At 38.9% G+C, this 19,725-nt stretch overlaps 1 protein-coding gene across 2 annotated transcripts in view; it reads left to right on the top strand.

The window, feature by feature from the left end:
* LOC124274130 (probable ATP-dependent RNA helicase DDX10) overlaps positions 1–19,725 on the top strand; it is an 86,104-nt gene that overhangs the window by 1,525 nt on the left and 64,854 nt on the right. Inside the window, exons 2-6 of one of the 2 annotated variants that reach the window (XM_046709452.1) lie at positions 4,001–4,061; positions 5,107–5,237; positions 10,663–10,821; positions 12,282–12,402; positions 13,049–13,163. In XM_046709452.1, coding sequence (XP_046565408.1) covers positions 4,001–4,061; positions 5,107–5,237; positions 10,663–10,821; positions 12,282–12,402; positions 13,049–13,163 — 587 coding nt within the window. The remainder of the gene's footprint in view (positions 1–4,000; positions 4,062–5,106; positions 5,238–10,662; positions 10,822–12,281; positions 12,403–13,048; positions 13,164–19,725) is intronic. The other variant, XM_046709453.1, reaches the window with a different exon arrangement.

Genomic DNA, 19,725 nt, shown 5'->3' with positions numbered 1-19,725 from the left:
ACTTCGTATTATATAGATCGTGTGACACCCACCCCCCACCACCCTGACTAAGTTAAACATCTTTTATAGGGTTCATAATTTTATCATTAATTTTTCTCTTATGTTACTTACCATCAAGAATTTTCTTTTGCTGTCCTTTATTGTTGTCAAATACCGTTGGAAAAAATACCAGAATTGTAATTGACTGAAATTGTGCACATGTGATACTGATGTATTATTATGCGACAATAACTGTTCGGCAGCCAGTATATTTTGTGTATCTCCTGTAATAGTCGTACTTAACGCTGTTTACCGTGTCATTTATGGATAAAATTGTGCACCTATAGAATACAGAATCACAGATTCACATGAGGACAATTTCAACTGTCTCAAAGACGAGCAACAAATATATTGTGAGAATCCGTTGTATTTAGACAGCAAATCAACTGAGCTTTGTCAATAATTACAATATTTGCATTTTGTTTTCAATCGTTTGTTTCAGCAGGAATGTGTGAGGACTCCGTGGTCACTGATCAAACTGTTACATGCATAAAAATTAAGATCGATGCTCATGTTGTTGATCACTGGATTGTCTGGTCCATATTTGATTATTTACAAACCACTGCCATATAGCTGGAATATTGCTAAGTGCCTCGTAAAACTAAACTCACTCCTTCAGTCACTCATAAAAATTAGTCAGCAATATCAATCAGTTATTCCTACGTGCTATTAGTTTTTTTAATATATTTGGTAAAAGTTGCATCTAAGATAACTTGATATTGGGATATATAGTTTCTGATAAAATAACACTTTCAAATTGAACATCACACCAAAATTGTTTAAAGTTATTTTAATGGGTATGTCAGAACTACAGATAACTTTTTGGGTCATTGAGTTATGTACTCGCTTGTGTTCATCTCAATTGGGTATCCTAATTTTCCTTTTAGTAACCAAATTAATTGTACTCACTTCACTCAAACTCAATTGGGGAGTTTGCCATTTTCCATTAATTTTTAAAATATTCTAAAGTTTAAATGTTAGTGTTTGTTATTTATATTTTATCTGTATTATGAGAAACTACAAGTTGTCAAGTTCATTTCCTGAAATAGAACCTCTCAGTATACCTCAGTTATTTTATCTAATCCCCGGTACACAAGCTAAGATTTGACAGTTTTGTGTGTCCGTGAAAATCACATTTATTGAGTATTTACAAAAATTCAAGCGTACTTGTACGCAACAGACTTAATAGGAATTGAGTTTTCACATAAATATTTGCATAATTTACGCAGATACAGAGCTTATCTGTACCTCTGGTATTTTTTTACGGAATCACAGGTACATTTGTCTGAGATTTCAAATTTGATTGATTCATGTTTGTTATGTTGTTTGTTTACCTGAAGTATCTGAAGGGCTACTGTGTACATTTTGGTTTGCATAATACTGATATTTACCAATAGCTTCACACTTTAAATCTTGTATGCATTAATCAACAACAAACACATACTTCTTCATTGCATATCCTTGTTATATAAAGTCAGCATTAATCAACAACAAACACACATACTTCTTCATTGCATATCCTTGTTATATAAAGTCAGCATTAATCAACAACAAAAACGTACTTCTTAATTGCATATCCTTGTTATATAAAGTCAGCATTAATCAACAACAAAAACATACTTCTTCATTGCATATCCTTGTTATATAAAGTCAGCATTAATCAACAACAAAAACGTACTTCTTCATTGCATATCCTTGTTATATAAAGTCAGCATTAATCAACAACAAAAACATACTTCTTCATTGCATATCCTTGTTATATAAAGTCAGCATTAATCAACAACAAAAACATACTTCTTCATTGCATATCCTTGTTATATAAAGTCAGCTTTAATCAACAACAAAACATACTTCTTCATTGCATATCCTTGTTATATAAAGTCAGCATTAATCAACAACAAAACATACTTCTTCATTGCATATCCTTGTTATATAAAGTCAGCATTAATCAACAACAAAAACATACTTCTTCATTGCATATCCTTGTTATATAAAGTCAGCATTAATCAACAACAAAACATACTTCTTCATTGCATATCCTTGTTATATAAAGTCAGCATTAATCAACAACAAAAACATACTTCTTCATTGCATATCCTTGTTATATAAAGTCAGCATTAATCAACAACAAAACATACTTCTTCATTGCATATCCTTGTTATATAAAGTCAGCATTAATCAACAACAAAACATACTTCTTCATTGCATATCCTTGTTATATAAAGTCAGCATTAATCAACAACAAAAACATACTTCTTCATTGCATATCCTTGTTATATAAAGTCAGCATTAATCAACAACAAAAACATACTTCTTCATTGCATATCCTTGTTATATAAAGTCAGCATTAATCAACAACAAAACATACTTCTTCATTGCATATCCTTGTTATATAAAGTCAGCATTAATCAACAACAAAAACATACTTCTTCTTCTTCATTGCATATCCTTGTTATATAAAGTCAGCATTAATCAACAACAAAACATACTTCTTCATTGCATATCCTTGTTATATAAAGTCAGCATTAATCAACAACAAACACATACTTCTTCATTGCATATCCTTGTTATATAAAGTCAGCATTAATCAACAACAAAACATACTTCTTCATTGCATATCCTTGTTATATAAAGTCAGCATTAATCAACAACAAAACATACTTCTTCATTGCATATCCTTGTTATATAAAGTCAGCATTAATCAACAACAAAACATACTTCTTCATTGCATATCCTTGTTATATAAAGTCAGCATTAATCAACAACAAAACACATACTTCTTCATTGCATATCCTTGTTATATAAAGTCAGCATTAATCAACAACAAAACACATACTTCTTCATTGCATATCCTTGTTATATAAAGTCAGCATTAATCAACAACAAAAACGTACTTCTTCATTGCATATCCTTGTTATATAAAGTCAGCATTAATCAACAACAAAAACATACTTCTTCATTGCATATCCTTGTTATATAAAGTCAGCATTAATCAACAACAAACACATACTTCTTCATTGCATATCCTTGTTATATAAAGTCAGCATTAATCAACAACAAAAACATACAATACTTCTTCATTGCATATCCTTGTTATATAAAGTCAGCATTAATCAACAACAAAAACGTACTTCTTCATTGCATATCCTTGTTATATAAAGTCAGCATTAATCAACAACAAAAACGTACTTCTTCATTGCATATCCTTATTATATAAAGTCAGCATTAATCAACAACAAAAACATACTTCTTCATTGCATATCCTTGTTATATAAAGTCAGCATTAATCAACAACAAAAACATACAGTACTTCTTCATTGCATATCCTTGTTATATAAAGTCAGCGTTAATCAACAACAAAAACATACTTCTTCATTGCATATCCTTGTTATATAAAGTCAGCGCGCTGTTCTATTGATGTGTCTGCCCAAAGCATCTAAGAATGATATTTAAATCAAATCTAGTAGTACCTGTATTGGAAGTATTGATACCAGGACAGGCAAAGCACATTCAGTTACACAGACTATGAACAGGTTGAATTGGTCCCATGTTTAATCTGTAGATGTCCTGCCACTGATTTTTCTGATGTTACAAGTTACCTGACCCTATCCAGTCATAGTGACAGTGATCTATATTTTGTTAGAGTACCAGAGTCTGTATAGAGAAAGTGTAATTCCCACTGTAATACAATGCATATGTTGAAGAAAAGTTTTGTACCTCATTTGGTTATTTTGGTATAAAGAAAACAACACAAAACACAACTGTTTTCATTTGAAAGTTCACTCATTTTTATGTAGATTGTATTCAGACATGCTCTTTTTTTCATGATATTCTGCACTTTGATAAGTGAAATCAGAGTGTTAATGGCTGAGTCTTGTTTCTGGCAGTGCTAGGTGTATGCATGGTAAGATGTGTGCTGTGTGAGCATTGTTATGTTTATCATGTTTGTTTTGGTTTGCAGATTGTTCCTGCAAATATTGAGACCTTTGCTGATCTGCCGTTGTGTGAAAGGACACAGAAAGGTAAACAACCAGATCCAGTTTATTGGACTATAAGTCATCCCTGCCAGACCTACGTGTTCCCAAAGGTTGACTAATAATTAGTAGTTGATAAACATTGTCAGCTTCAATTAATACATCTCCAGTGGAGGTTTGTCTTGATTTTTATTAAACCTGGAGCAACATGTTTTTGTTCCCAATATGCAGAAGCATTTGTTTGAATATAGAACATAAATGAAATATTAAATGCTGTGTTTATCTAAATTCTAACAAATACTGCCCATGAAATACACAATGCCATTTTTAGAAATGGATGGGACTCCTTGCTACATTCATTTATTCTAAAAATATGTGATTACACTTGATTTCTGAAAGGCACATTTATAATATTTTCCTGGTGCACTAAGGCACACTTAGAAAAACTGGTACAGCTGTGACTAGTGTTTAAAGTGTTTCTTCGCTCTTTTGTAGCTTATAGAGCTGTTGGGGGTTTCTGTCACTTGTGATTCAGCAAAATTCATAAAGTGTCATCTCATTGGGTTCAATGCACCCATTAAACTTGTATCAACCAGAATAAGAGGGTAAAATCATGTTAGATAAACACAGAAATATTTGTGTTAGTAAACATGGTAAATACCTAGTGGGTTCCTGTGCAGCTGTAACTGAAGGACACATGTAACCAATCACAGGATTGTCCTGCTGGGTCCTCTACCTCCTCCAGGGGAGGTGGGGTAGCCAGTGGTTAAAGCGTGCACTCATCTTACCCAAGTTCGATTCCCCACATGGGTACAATGTGTGAAGCCCATGCCTGGTGTACCCTGCTGTGATATTGCTAGAATATTGCTAAAGTGGTGTAGACCTCACTCACTCACTGGTCAGACTTGGTTCCTTTGGTTGCATGTCATCATATCCATTTGCCTGTACTGGTGCTCATCATGTCAGTCATTGGATTGTCTGGTGCAGACTCAATTATTTACAGAAATATACCTGGAATATTGGTAATTTGTGGTTTAAAATAAGAGACAAATCCAAAAACAAACAAATCATCCAGTGTTCCTCTCTGTTTCAGGTTTGATGTCTGCCAAGTATACGTCCCCCACAGAAATTCAGCGAGAATCGATTGGTCTCGCTCTCCAAGGACAGGACATCTTGGGAGCTGCCCAGACAGGATCAGGGAAAACCTTGGCATTTCTCCTACCTGTAGGTCGTTAGTGGTCACATAGGCATTTCTCCTACCTGTAGGTCGTTAGTGGCCACATAGGCATTTCTCCTACCTGTAGGTCGTTAGTGGTCACAGAGGCATTTCTCCTACCTGTAGGTGGTTAGTGGCCACTGAGGCATTTCTCCTACCTGTAGGTCGTTAGTGGCCAGTGGCCACTGGGCATTTCTCCATTTCTCCTACCTGTAGGTGGTTTAGTGGCCACATAGGCATTTCTCCTGCCTGTAGGTCGTTAGTGGCCGTAGAGGCATTTCTCCTACCTGTAGGTAGTTAGTGGCCATTGAGGCATTTCTCCTACCTGTAGGTCGAAGGTCGTTAGTGGCCACTGAGGCACTTCTCCTGCCTGTAGGTCGTTAGTGGCCACATAGGCATTTCTCCTGCCTGTAGATCGTTAGTGGCCACTGAGGCACTTCTCCTACCTGAAGGTCGTTAGTGGCCACATAGGCATTTCTCCTACCTGAAGGTCGTTAGTGGCCACATAGGCACTTCTCCTACCTGTAGGTCGTTAGTGGCCACTGAGGCACTTCTCCTTCCTGTAGGTCGTTAGTGGCCACAGAGGCACTTCTCCTGCCTGTAGGTCGTTAGTGGCCACAGAGGCATTTCTCCTACCTGTAGGTCGTTAGTGGCCACAGAGGCATTTCTCCTACCTGTAGGTCGTTAGTGGCCACAGAGGCATTTCTCCTACCTGTAGGTCGTTAGTGGCCACATAGGCATTTCTCCTACCTGTAGGTCGTTAGTGGCCGTAGAGGCATTTCTCCTACCTGTAGGCCGTTAGTGGCCACATAGGCATTTCTCCTACCTGTAGGTCGTTAGTGGCCACTGAGGCATTTCTCCTGCCTGTAGGTCGTTAGTGGCCACAGAGGCATTCCTCCTACCTGTAGGTCCTTAGTGGTCACAGAGGCACTTCTCCTGCCTGTAGGTCATTAGTGGCCACAGAGGCATTTCTCCTGCCTGTAGGTCGTTAGTGGTCACAGAGGCACTTCTCCTACCTGTAGGTCGTTAGTGGCCACAGAGGCACTTCTCCTACCTGTAGGTATTTCTCCTACAAGTCTCTGTATCTTGACATTTATAGTACTTGTAGTAGGGCAGAGTGTCTCTGTATCTTGACATTTATAGTACTTGTAGTAGAGCAGAATGTCTCTGTATCTTGACATTTATAGTACTTGTAGTAGGGTAGAGCGTCTCTGTTTCTTGACATTTGTAGTACTTGCAGTTTTACAGAACACCTCTGTATCTTGACATTTATAGTACTTGCAGTTTAACAGAACACCTCTGTATCTTGACATTTATAGTACTTGCAGTTTGACAGAACACCTCTGTATCTTGACATTTATAGTACTTGTAGTAGGGCAGAATGTCTCTGTATCTTGACATTTGTAGTACTTGCAGTTTGACAGAACACCTCTGTATCTTGACATTTATAGTACTTGCAGTTTGACAGAATGACTCTGTGTCTTGACATTTATAGTACTTGTAATAGAGCAGAGTGTCTCTGTATCTTGACATTTGTAGTACTTGCAGTTTGACAGAACACCTCTGTATCTTGACATTTATAGTACTTGTAATAGAGCAGAGCGTCTCTGTATCTTGACATTTGTAGTACTTGCAGTTTGACAGAACACCTCTGTATCTAAACATTTGTAGTACTTGTAGTAGAGCAAAATGTCTCTGTATCTTGACATTTATAGTACTTGTAGTAGGGCAGAGTGTCTCTGTATCTTGACATTTATAGTACTTGTAGTTTGACAGAATGTCTCTGTATCTTGACATTTATAGTACTTGTAGTAGGGTAGAGCGTCTCTGTTTCTTGACATTTGTAGTACTTGCAGTTTGACAGAACACCTCTGTATCTTGACATTTATAGTACTTGCAGTTTAACAGAACACCTCTCTGTATCTTGACATTTATAGTACTTGCAGTTTGACAGAACACCTCTGTATCTTGACATTTATAGTACTTGTAGTAGGGACAGAATGTCTCTGTATCTCTGACATTTATAGTACTTGCAGTTTGACAGAACACCTCTGTATCTTGACATTTATAGTACTTGCAGTTTGACAGAATGACTCTGTGTCTTGACATTTATAGTACTTGTAATAGAGCAGAGCCGTCTCTGTATCTTGACATTTGTAGTACTTGCAGTTTGACAGAACACCTCTGTATCTTGACATTTATAGTACTTGTAATAGAGCAGAGCCGCCTATGTATCTTGACATTTGTAGTACTTGCAGTTTGACAGAACACCTCTGTATCTTGACATTTATAGTACTTGCAGTAGACAGAACACCTCTGTATCTTGACATTTATAGTACTTGTAGTAGGGCAGAGTGTCTCTGTATCTTGACATTTATAGTACTTGTAGTAGAGCAGAATGTCTCTGTATCTTGACATTTATAGTACTTGTAGTAGGGCAGAGCGTCTCTGTTTCTTGACATTTGTAGTACTTGCAGTTTTACAGAACACCTCTGTATCTTGACATTTATAGTACTTGCAGTTTAACAGAACACCTCTGTATCTTGACATTTATAGTACTTGCAGTTTGACAGAACACCTCTGTATCTTGACATTTATAGTACTTGTAGTAGGGCAGAATGTCTCTGTATCTTGACATTTGTAGTACTTGCAGTTTGACAGAACACCTCTGTATCTTGACATTTATAGTACTTGCAGTTTGACAGAATGACTCTGTATCTTGACATTTATAGTACTTGCAGTTTGACAGAACACCTCTGTATCTTGACATTTGTAGTACTTGCAGTTTGACAGAACACCTCTGTATCTTGACATTTATAGTACTTGTAATAGAGCAGAGCGTCTCTGTATCTTGACATTTGTAGTACTTGCAGTTTGACAGAACACCTCTGTATCTTGACATTTATAGTACTTGCAGTTTGACAGAACACCTCTGTATCTTGACATTTATAGTACTTGCAGTTTGACAGGACACCTCTGTATCTTGACATTTATAGTACTTGCAGTTTGACAGAATGACTCTGTGTCTTGACATTTATAGTACTTGTAATAGAGCAGAGTGTCTCTGTATCTTGACATTTGTAGTACTTGCAGTTTGACAGAACACCTCTGTATCTTGACATTTATAGTACTTGTAATAGAGCAGAGCGTCTATGTATCTTGACATTTGTAGTACTTGCAGTTTGACAGAACACCTCTGTATCTAAACATTTGTAGTACTTGTAGTAGAGCAAAATGTCTCTGTATCTTGACATTTATAGTACTTGTAGTAGGGCAGAGTGTCTCTGTATCTTGACATTTATAGTACTTGTAGTAGAGCAGAATGTCTCTGTATCTTGACATTTATAGTACTTGTAGTAGGGTAGAGCGTCTCTGTTTCTTGACATTTGTAGTACTTGCAGTTTTACAGAACACCTCTGTATCTTGACATTTATAGTACTTGCAGTTTAACAGAACACCTCTGTATCTTGACATTTATAGTACTTGCAGTTTGACAGAACACCTCTGTATCTTGACATTTATAGTACTTGTAGTAGGGCAGAATGTCTCTGTATCTTGACATTTGTAGTACTTGCAGTTTGACAGAACACCTCTGTATCTTGACATTTATAGTACTTGCAGTTTGACAGAATGACTCTGTGTCTTGACATTTATAGTACTTGTAATAGAGCAGAGCGTCTCTGTATCTTGACATTTGTAGTACTTGCAGTTTGACAGAACACCTCTGTATCTTGACATTTATAGTACTTGTAATAGAGCAGAGCGTCTCTGTATCTTGACATTTGTAGTACTTGCAGTTTGACAGAACACCTCTGTATCTTGACATTTATAGTACTTGCAGTTTGACAGAACACCTCTGTATCTTGACATTTATAGTACTTGCAGTTTGACAGGACACCCTGTATCTTGACATTTATAGTACACAGAATGACTCTGTATCTTGACATTTATAGTACTTGCAATAGAGCAGAGTGTCTCTGTATCTTTGACAGTAGTACTTGCAGGTTGACAGAACACTCTGTATCTTGACATTTATAGTACTTGTAATAGAGCAGAGTGTCTCTGTATCTTGACATTTGTAGTACTTGCAGTTTGACAGAATGTCTCTGTATCTAAACATTTGTAGTACTTGTAGTAGAGCAAAATGTCTCTGTATCTTGACATTTATAGTACTTGTAGTAGGGCAGAGTGTCTCTGTATCTTGACATTTATAGTACTTGTAGTAGAGCAGAATGTCTCTGTATCTTGACATTTATAGTACTTGTAGTAGGGCAGAGCGTCTCTGTTTCTTGACATTTGTAGTACTTGCAGTTTTACAGAACACCTCTGTATCTTGACATTTATAGTACTTGTAGTTTGACAGAATGACTCTGTATCTTGACATTTATAGTACTTGCAGTATGACAGAACACCTCTGTATCTTGACATTTATAGTACTTGCAGTTTAACAGAATGACTCTGTGTCTTGACATTTATAGTACTTGTAATATCTTGACATTTATAGTACTTGCAGTTTGACAGAACACCTCTGTATCTTGACATTTATAGTACTTGCAGTTTGACAGGACACCTCTGTATCTTGACATTTATAGTACTTGCAGTTTGACAGAATGACTCTGTGTCTTGACATTTATAGTACTTGTAATAGAGCAGAGTGTCTCTGTATCTTGACATTTGTAGTACTTGCAGTTTGACAGAACACCTCTGTATCTTGACATTTATAGTACTTGCAGTTTGACAGAATGTCTCTGTATCTTGACATTTATAGTACTTGTAATAGAGCAGTGTGGATCTGTATCTTGACATTTGTACCTAACATCCAAAGTTTAATGCTAACCATGGCAACTTGATATTTTACTGTAATGGTGTATAGGATGAAAGGGGGATATAACTTGCAGCACCTTTCTGCAATGGACCTCACAGCACATAAACAATGACTTACTGTCCCTGATTCCAAGCTGGAGTAAACCATGAAAACAGTTTAAAGACAGACATCATTTAGGATTTATTTAGAAAAATCTTCTTTCATTTAAGATTTATTCTTCCACACTAGAAATGATTTAATGTTCAAAGCGTTTTAGACTCATGTGTTAATTTTAATCCATATGTCAAGGATATAATTCTGGCAATACTAGAGTGTCTTGCTGGAATGTACTCCTTCTGTGTAAACCATATTATAAACTTCATATGAGTCAGATGTTTAGTGTAAAAGATTATTGTAAAGGTCCATAAACATGGTAAGTGTAAAGTGAAACTTTATTGTTTGTTTATATGTTTATGATAAAATCTTATTAAGATTGTATTTAACATGATCCCAGAACAAAATTTGGTGTTTGCAGACCATGGATTGCAATAATGAAAGAAAAGCAGAACAAACTGTCACTGTGTTTCCAGCAGACAGACTGATCTGATGGAGGAATGTTTGGTTTGCAGGTGTTGGAGTGTCTTTATAGACAGAAATGGAGTTCCATGGATGGTATGGGAGCCTTGATTATCTCCCTTACACGGGAACTGGCGTACCAGACGTTCGAGGTGCTCCGGAAGATTGGCAAGTTTCATGACTTTTCAGCTGGTCTCGTTATTGGTGGAAAGGTGAGAGAGTTTGTGGCATATTCTGAAGCTACTGTCAATCAATTGTGAATCTTTCCAATGTCAGAGAAAGTGTAATTTATATTCTGGTGATGCATAGTTTGAATGTTGCCATGAGGATGCTGTGTAGGTGTTACCCCCCCATACGCTGTGTTTAAATTGTTACCCCGGTATGCTGTGTGTGTGTGTTGTGTGTGTGTGTGTGTGTGTGTGTGTGTGTGTGTGCGTGCGCAGTGTGTGTGTTGCCATTGTAAAGCTGTGTGTTTTTGCCACTGTTACGCTGTGTATTTGTTGCCACCGTTATGCTCTCTGTGTGTGTGTGCGTGGCGTGCGCGCGTGTGTGCATGTGTGTAGACGTCGCATAATGCGTGTGTGTGTTGCCCCGCATGCTGTGTGTGTTGCCCCGGTATGCTGTGTGTGTGCCCCGGTATGCTGTGTGTGTTGCCCTTGGTATGCTGTGTGTTGCCTCTGGTATGCTGTGTGTGTTGCCTCTGGTATGCTGTGTGTGTGCCCCTGGTATGCTTTGTGTGTTTGCCTAGTGCGCTTTGTGTGTTGCCCGCTGGTGTTGCGCTGTGTGTGTGTTGCCCCGATGCACTGTGTGTGTTGCCCCTATGCGCTGTGTGTGTTGCCCCGGTATACTGTGTGTGTTGCCCCGGTATGCTGTGTGTGTTGCCCCGATGCGGCTGTGTGTGTGTGCCCGGTATGCTGTGTGTGTGTGCCCGGTATGCTGTGTGTGTGTGTGTGTGTGTGTTGCCTTGTGTTGCCGTGTATGATGTGTGTGTGTTGCCTCCGGTGTGCTGTGTGTGTTGCCCCGGTATGCTGTGTGTTGCCTCGGTATGCTGTGTGTTGCCCGGTATGCTGTGTGTTGCCTCCGTATGCTGTGTGTGTTGCCCTGGTGTGTTGCCACTGGTATGTTGCCTCTGGTATGCTGTGTGTGTTGCCTACGGTATGCTGTGTATGTTGCCACCGTTGTGGTGTTTATGTGTTGCCACCTGTGTGTTGCCTCTGGTATGCTGTGTGTGTGTTGCCCCAGTATGCTGGTGTGTGTTGCCATGCTGTGTGTTTGCCACTGGTATTCTGTGTGTGTTGCCACTGGTATGCTGTGTGTGTTGCCACTGCTGTATGCTGTGTGTGTTGCCACTGGTATGCTGTTTGTGTTGCCACTGGTATGCTGTTGGTGTTGCCCCCAGTATGCTGTGTGTGTATTGCCACCGGTATGCTGTGTGTGTGTTGCCACCGGTATGCTGTGAGTGAGTTGCCATGAGTGTGTTGCCTTGCATAAAATCTTCATGGCTTGTCATTGGTACGGTGGGTGTGAGTTGTTATCAATATTCTGTGTTTTGCCACAAGCACATTGGATGCAAGCTGACATGAGTTCACTTCATGAGTACCTCTACATAGTTGCCATGATATCAAGGTGCCTGTGTTGCCATGAGTACGATGTAGCTGTATGATACTTTCAGCATCTAAAGGATGAGTCTGAGCGTATGAACCACACCAATATCGTGATCTGCACGCCGGGCCGACTCCTGCAGCACATGGACGAGACTGTCAACTTTACAGCAGATGCTCTACAGGTTCTAGGTAAGTGCTGCACCTTCTCTGTCAATGTTATACAATGTTCTATGTTTAGGCTTTCCCAAACGCTCTTACTTTCATGTTAAACAAGTCCGATATATCATGGGATATTCCAGCTATGGTGGTCTGTAAGCAACAAAGTCTGAACTATATAGTCCAGTGATTTATATCATGAGCATCGCTCTATGCAGTGAGGATTCCATCCAGCAAGTATAGTATAACCTGAAGCTTCACCTGTTGTATGTATTGAGGTGGGGATCAAGGCCTGGGAAAGCTTGTAGACCAGGTAAGTTTGAAGTATGTGAATTATACTTGGTGAGCCAACTGCTTGGATGTCTGCTGTGTGATGTCGGTATGACAGTTAATTCTTTTGTTGCACTGGGAAATTGTCCTAATTTGGCACATGGCGGGAATAACTAAGCTTGGACCATGTAGACTGGATGAAGACAAGGTGAAGCACTGTTTCCATGGTTTCAGAACATCCAGTGAAGGAGTAGATTGAAAACCTGATGTGTGTTGTGGGGGGTGATAACTGAGAAACACAGTACGTACTCTGGGGACATATTTGTACTAATAGTGATGTATGTGGTCATGGTTTTTGTTAGTTTCTTTGTTTGTACATCCTGAAATGAGATGTCAATTCATGTTTCAGTGCTCGATGAAGCAGATCGTATTCTTGACATGGGTTTTGCTCAGACTATGAATGCCATCATAGAGAATCTACCAGCAGAAAGACAGACGCTCCTCTTCTCTGCTACCCAGACCAAGTAGGTTATGAAATAGTTGTATGGTTTGGATCCTGAGTGGAAGTGTCATGATATGTGTACATTATGTATTGAGACATACACAATAGCTTATTCAGGATACATGTCTCATATGACCCAATGCATGTCTCATATGACCCTATACATGTCTCATATGACCCTATACATGTCTCATATGACTTGATGCATGTCTCATTTGACCCTATACATGTCTCATATGACTTGATGCACGTCTCATATGACTTGATGCATGTCTCATATGACCCGATGCATGTCTCATATGACCCTATACATGTCTCATATGACCCTATACATGTCTCATATGACTTGATGCATGTCTCATTTGACCCTATACATGTCTCATATGACTTGATGCACGTCTCATATGACTTGATGCATGTCTCATATGACCCTATACATGTCTCATATGTCCCTATACATGTCTCATGCCCCGATACATGTCTCATATGCCCCGATACATGCCTGATATGACTTGATGCATGTCTCATATGACCCTATACATGTCTCATATGACTTGATGCACGTCTCATATGACCCTATACATGTCTCTTATGGCTCAAAACATGTCTCATATGACCCTATACATGTCTCATATGGCTCAAAACATGTCTCATATGCCCCTATACATGTCTCATATGGCTCAAAACATGTCTCATATGCCCCGATACATGTCTCATATGACTTGATGCATGTCTCATATGACTTGATGCATGTCTCATATGTTTCATATGACTTGGTACATGTCTCATATGGCTCTAAACATGTCTCATATGACTTGATACATGTCTCATATGCCCCGATACATGTCTGATATGACTTGATGCATGTCTCATATGTTTCATATGACTTGGTACATGTCTCATATGGCTCGAAACATGTCTCATATGACTTGATACATGTCTCAGATGCCCCGATACATGTCTCATATGACTTGATGCATGTTTCATATGACTTGATACATGTCTCATATGGCTCAAAACATGTCTCATATGACTTGATACATGTCTCATATGACTTGATGCATGTCTCATATGACTCGATGCATGTCTCATATGCCCCGATACATGTCTCATATGACTTGGTACATGTCTCATATGACTTGGTACATGTCTCATATGGCTCGAAACATGTCTCATATGACTTGATACATGTCTCAGATGCCCCGATACATGTCTCATATGACTTCACACATGTCTCAGATGCCCCGATACATGTCTCATATGACTTCATACATGTCTCATATGGCTCGATACACATCTCATATGCCCCGATACACGTCTCATATGACTTGGTACATGTCTCATATGACTTGGTACATGTCTCATATGCCCCGATACATGTCTCATATGACTTGATGCATGTCTCATATGACATGATACACGTCTCATATGACTTGGTACATGTCTCACATGACTTCATACATGTCTCATATGGCTCGATACATGTCTCATATGCCCCAATACACGTCTCATATGACTTGATGCATGTCTCATATGACTTGGTACATGTCTCATATGACTTGATGCATGTCTCATATGACTTGATGCATGTCTCATATGTTTCATATGACTTGGTACATGTCTCATTTGACCCTATACATGTCTCATATGACTTGATGCACGTCTCATATGACTTGATGCATGTCTCATATGACCCTATACATGTCTCATATGACCCTATACATGTCTCATATGCCCCCATACATGTCTCATATGCCCCGATACATGCCTGATATGACTTGATGCATGTCTCATATGACCCTATACATGTCTCATATGACTTGATGCACGTCTCATATGACCCTATACATGTCTCATATGACCCTATACATGTCTCATATGGCTCGATACACGTCTCATATGCCCGATACATGTCTCATATGACTTGGTGCATGTCTCATATGACTTGATGCATGTCTCATATGCCCCGATACATGCCTGATATGACTTGATGCATGTCTTATATGTTTCATATGACTTGGTACATGTCTCATATGACTTGATGCATGTCTGATATGACTTGATGCATGTCTCATATGTTTCATATGACTTGGTACATGTCTCATTTGACCCTATACATGTCTCATATGACTTGATGTACGTCTCATATGACTTGATGCATGTCTCATATGACCCTATACATGTCTCATATGTCCCTATACATGTCTCATGCCCCGATACATGTCTCATATGCCCTGATACATGCCTGATATGACTTGATGCATGTCTCATATGACCCTATACATGTCTCATATGACTTGATGCACGTCTCATATGACCCTATACATGTCTGATATGACCCTATACATGTCTCATATGGCTCAAAACATGTCTCATATGACCCTATACATGTCTCATATGGCTCAAAACATGTCTCATATGCCCCGATACATGTCTCATATGACTTGATGCATGTCTCATATGACTTGATGCATGTCTCATATGTTTCATATGACTTGGTACATGTCTCATATGGCTCTAAACATGTCTCATATGACTTGATACATGTCTCATATGCCCCGATACATGTCTGATATGACTTGATGCATGCCTCATATGTTTCATATGACTTGATGCATGTCTCATATGTTTCATATGACTTGGTACATGTCTCATATGGCTCGAAACATGTCTCATATGACTTGCTGCATGTTTCATATGACTTGATACATGTCTCATATGGCTCAAAACATGTCTCATATGACTTGATACATGTCTCATATGACTTGATGCATGTCTCATATGGCTCGAAACATGTCTCATATGTGTCGAAACATGTCTCATATGACTCGAAACATGTCTCATATGCCCCGATACATGTCTCATATGACTCGAAACATGTCTCATATGACTTGGTACATGTCTCATATGGCTCATGTCTGATATGATGTCTCATATGACTTGATACATGTCTCATATGCCTCGATACATGTCTCATATGACTTGGTACATGTCTCATATGACTTGATACATGTCTCATATGACTTGGTACATGTCTCATATGACTTGGTACATGTCTCATATGGCTCGAAACATGTCTCATATGACTCGATACACATCTCATATGCCCCGATACACGTCTCATATGACTTGGTACATGTCTCATATGACTTGGTACATGTCTCATATGCCCCGATACATGTCTCATATGACTTGATGCATGTCTCATATGACTTGATACACGTCTCATATGACTTGGTACATGTCTCACATGACTTCATACATGTCTCATATGGCTCGATACATGTCTCATATGCCCCAATATACGTCTCATATGACTTGATGCATGTCTCATATGACTTGGTACATGTCTCATATGACTTGATGCATGTCTCATATGACTTGATGCATGTCTCATATGTTTCATATGACTTGGTACATGTCTCATTTGACCCTATACATGTCTCATATGACTTGATGCACGTCTCATATGACTTGATGCATGTCTCATATGACCCTATACATGTCTCATATGACCCTATACATGTCTCATATGCCCCCATACATGTCTCATATGCCCTGATACATGCCTGATATGACTTGATGCATGTCTCTTATGACCCTATACATGTCTCACATGACTTGATGCACGTCTCATATGACCCTATACATGTCTCATATGACCCTATACATGTCTCATATGGCTCGATACACGTCTCATATGCCCGATACATGTCTCATATGACTTGGTGCATGTCTCATATGACTTGATGCATGTCTCATATGCCCCGATACATGCCTGATATGACTTGATGCATGTCTCATATGTTTCATATGACTTGGTACATGTCTCATATGACTTGATGCATGTCTGATATGACTTGATGCATGTCTCATATGTTTCATATGACTTGGTACATGTCTCATTTGACCCTATACATGTCTCATATGACTTGATGTACGTCTCATATGACTTGATGCATGTCTCATATGACCCTATACATGTCTCTCGTATGTCCCTATACATGTCTCATGCCCCGATACATGTCTCATATGCCCCTGATACATGCCTGATATGACTTGATGCATGTCTCATATGACCCTATACATGTCTCATATGACTTGATGCACGCTCATATGACCCTATACATGTCTCATATGACCCTATACATGTCTCATATGGCTCAAAACATGTCTCATATGACCCTATACATGTCTCATATGGCTCAAAACATGTCTCATATGCCCGATACATGTCTCATATGACTTGATGCATGTCTCATATGACTTGATGCATGTCTCATATGTTTCATATGACTTGGTACATGTCTCATATGGCTCTAAACATGTGCTATGACCCGATACATGTCTCATATGACTTGATGCATGTCTCATATGACGATTATGATGCATGATGCATGTCTCATATGACTTGATGCATGTCTCATATGTTTCATATGACTTGGTACATGTCTCATATGGCTCTCATAAACATGTCTCATATGACTTGCTGCATGTTTCATATGACTTGATACATGTCTCATATGGCTCAAAACATGTCTCATATGACTTGATACATGTCTCATATGACCCACATACATGTCTCATATGACTTGATGCATGTCTCATATGGCTCGAAACATGTCTCATATGTGTCGAAACATGTCTCATATGACTCGAAACATGTCTCATATGCCCCGATACATGTCTCATATGACTCGAAACATGTCTCATATGACTTGGTACATGTCTCATATGGCTCGAAACATGTCTCATATGACTTGATACATGTCTCAGATGCCCCGATACATGTCTCATATGACTTGGTACATGTCTCATATGACTTGGTACATGTCTCATATGACTTGGTACATGTCTCATATGACTTGGTACATGTCTCATATGGCTCGAAACATGTCTCATATGACTCGATACACATCTCATATGCCCCGATACACGTCTCATATGACTTGGTACATGTCTCATATGACTTGGTACATGTCTCATATGCCCCGATACATGTCTCATATGACTTGATGCATGTCTCATATGACTTGATACACGTCTCATATGACTTGGTACATGTCTCACATGACTTCATACATGTCTCATATGGCTCGATACATGTCTCATATGCCCCAATACCGTCTCATATGACTTGATGCATGTCTCATATGACTTGGTACATGTCTCATATGACTTGATGCATGTCTCATATGACTTGATGCATGTCTCATATGTTTCATATGACTTGGTACATGTCTCATTTGACCCTATACATGTCTCATATGACTTGATGCCGTCTCATATGACTTGATGCATGTCTCATATGACCCTATACATGTCTCATATGACTCTATACATGTCTCATATGCCCCCAGCATACATGTCTCATATGCCCCGATACATGCCTGATATGACTTGATGCATGTCTCATATGACCCTATACATGTCTCATATGACTTGATGCACGTCTCATATGACCCTATACATGTCTCATATGACCCTATACATGTCTCATATGGCTCGATACCGTCTCATATGCCCGATACATGTCTCATATGACTTGGTGCATGTCTCATATGACTTGATGCATGTCTCATATGCCCGATACATGCCTGATATGACTTGATGCATGTCTCATATGTTTCATATGACTTGGTACATGTCTCATATGACTTGATGCATGTCTGATATGACTTGATGCATGTCTCATATGTTTCATATGACTTGGTACATGTCTCATTTGACCCTATACATGTCTCATATGACTTGATGCGTCTCATATGACTTGATGCATGTCTCATATGACCCTATACATGTCTCGTATGTCCCTATACATGTCTCATGCCCCGATACATGTCTCATATGCCCCGATACATGCCTGATATGACTTGATGCATGTCTCATATGACCCTATACATGTCTCATATGACTTGATGCACGTCTCATATGACCCTATACATGTCTGATATGACCCTATACATGTCTCATATGGCTCAAAACATGTCTCATATGCCCCTATACATGTCTCATATGGCTCAAAACATGTCTCATATGCCCAGATACATGTCTCATATGCCCCGATACATGTCTCATATGACTTGATGCATGTCTCATATGACTTGATGCATGTCTCATATGCCCCGATACATGTCTGATATGGCTCGAAACATGCCCCGATACATGTCTGATATGACTTGATGCATGTCTCATATGCCCTGATACATGTCTGATATGACTTGATGCATGTCTCATATGTTTCATATGACATGGTACATGTCTCATATGTCTCGAGACATGTCTCATATGACTTGATACATGTCTCATATGCCCCGATACATGTCTCATATGTCTCTAAACATGTCTCATATGACTTGATGCATGTCTCATATGACTTGATGCATGTCTCATATGACTTGATGCATGTTTCATATGGCTTGATGCATGTCTCATATGTTTCATATGACTTGGTACATGTCTCATATGGCTCTAAACATGTCTCATATGACTTGATACATGTCTCATATGCCCCGATACATGTCTGATATGACTTGATGCATGTCTCATATGTTTCATATGACCCTATACATGTCTCATATGAC

The sequence above is a fragment of the Haliotis rubra genome, unplaced genomic scaffold (genome assembly GCF_003918875.1).
Source record: "Haliotis rubra isolate DU_JTF1 unplaced genomic scaffold, ASM391887v1 Scf188, whole genome shotgun sequence".
Taxonomy (NCBI): Eukaryota; Metazoa; Mollusca; class Gastropoda; order Lepetellida; family Haliotidae; genus Haliotis; species Haliotis rubra.
This window is presented reverse-complemented; position numbering and strand designations above follow the sequence as displayed.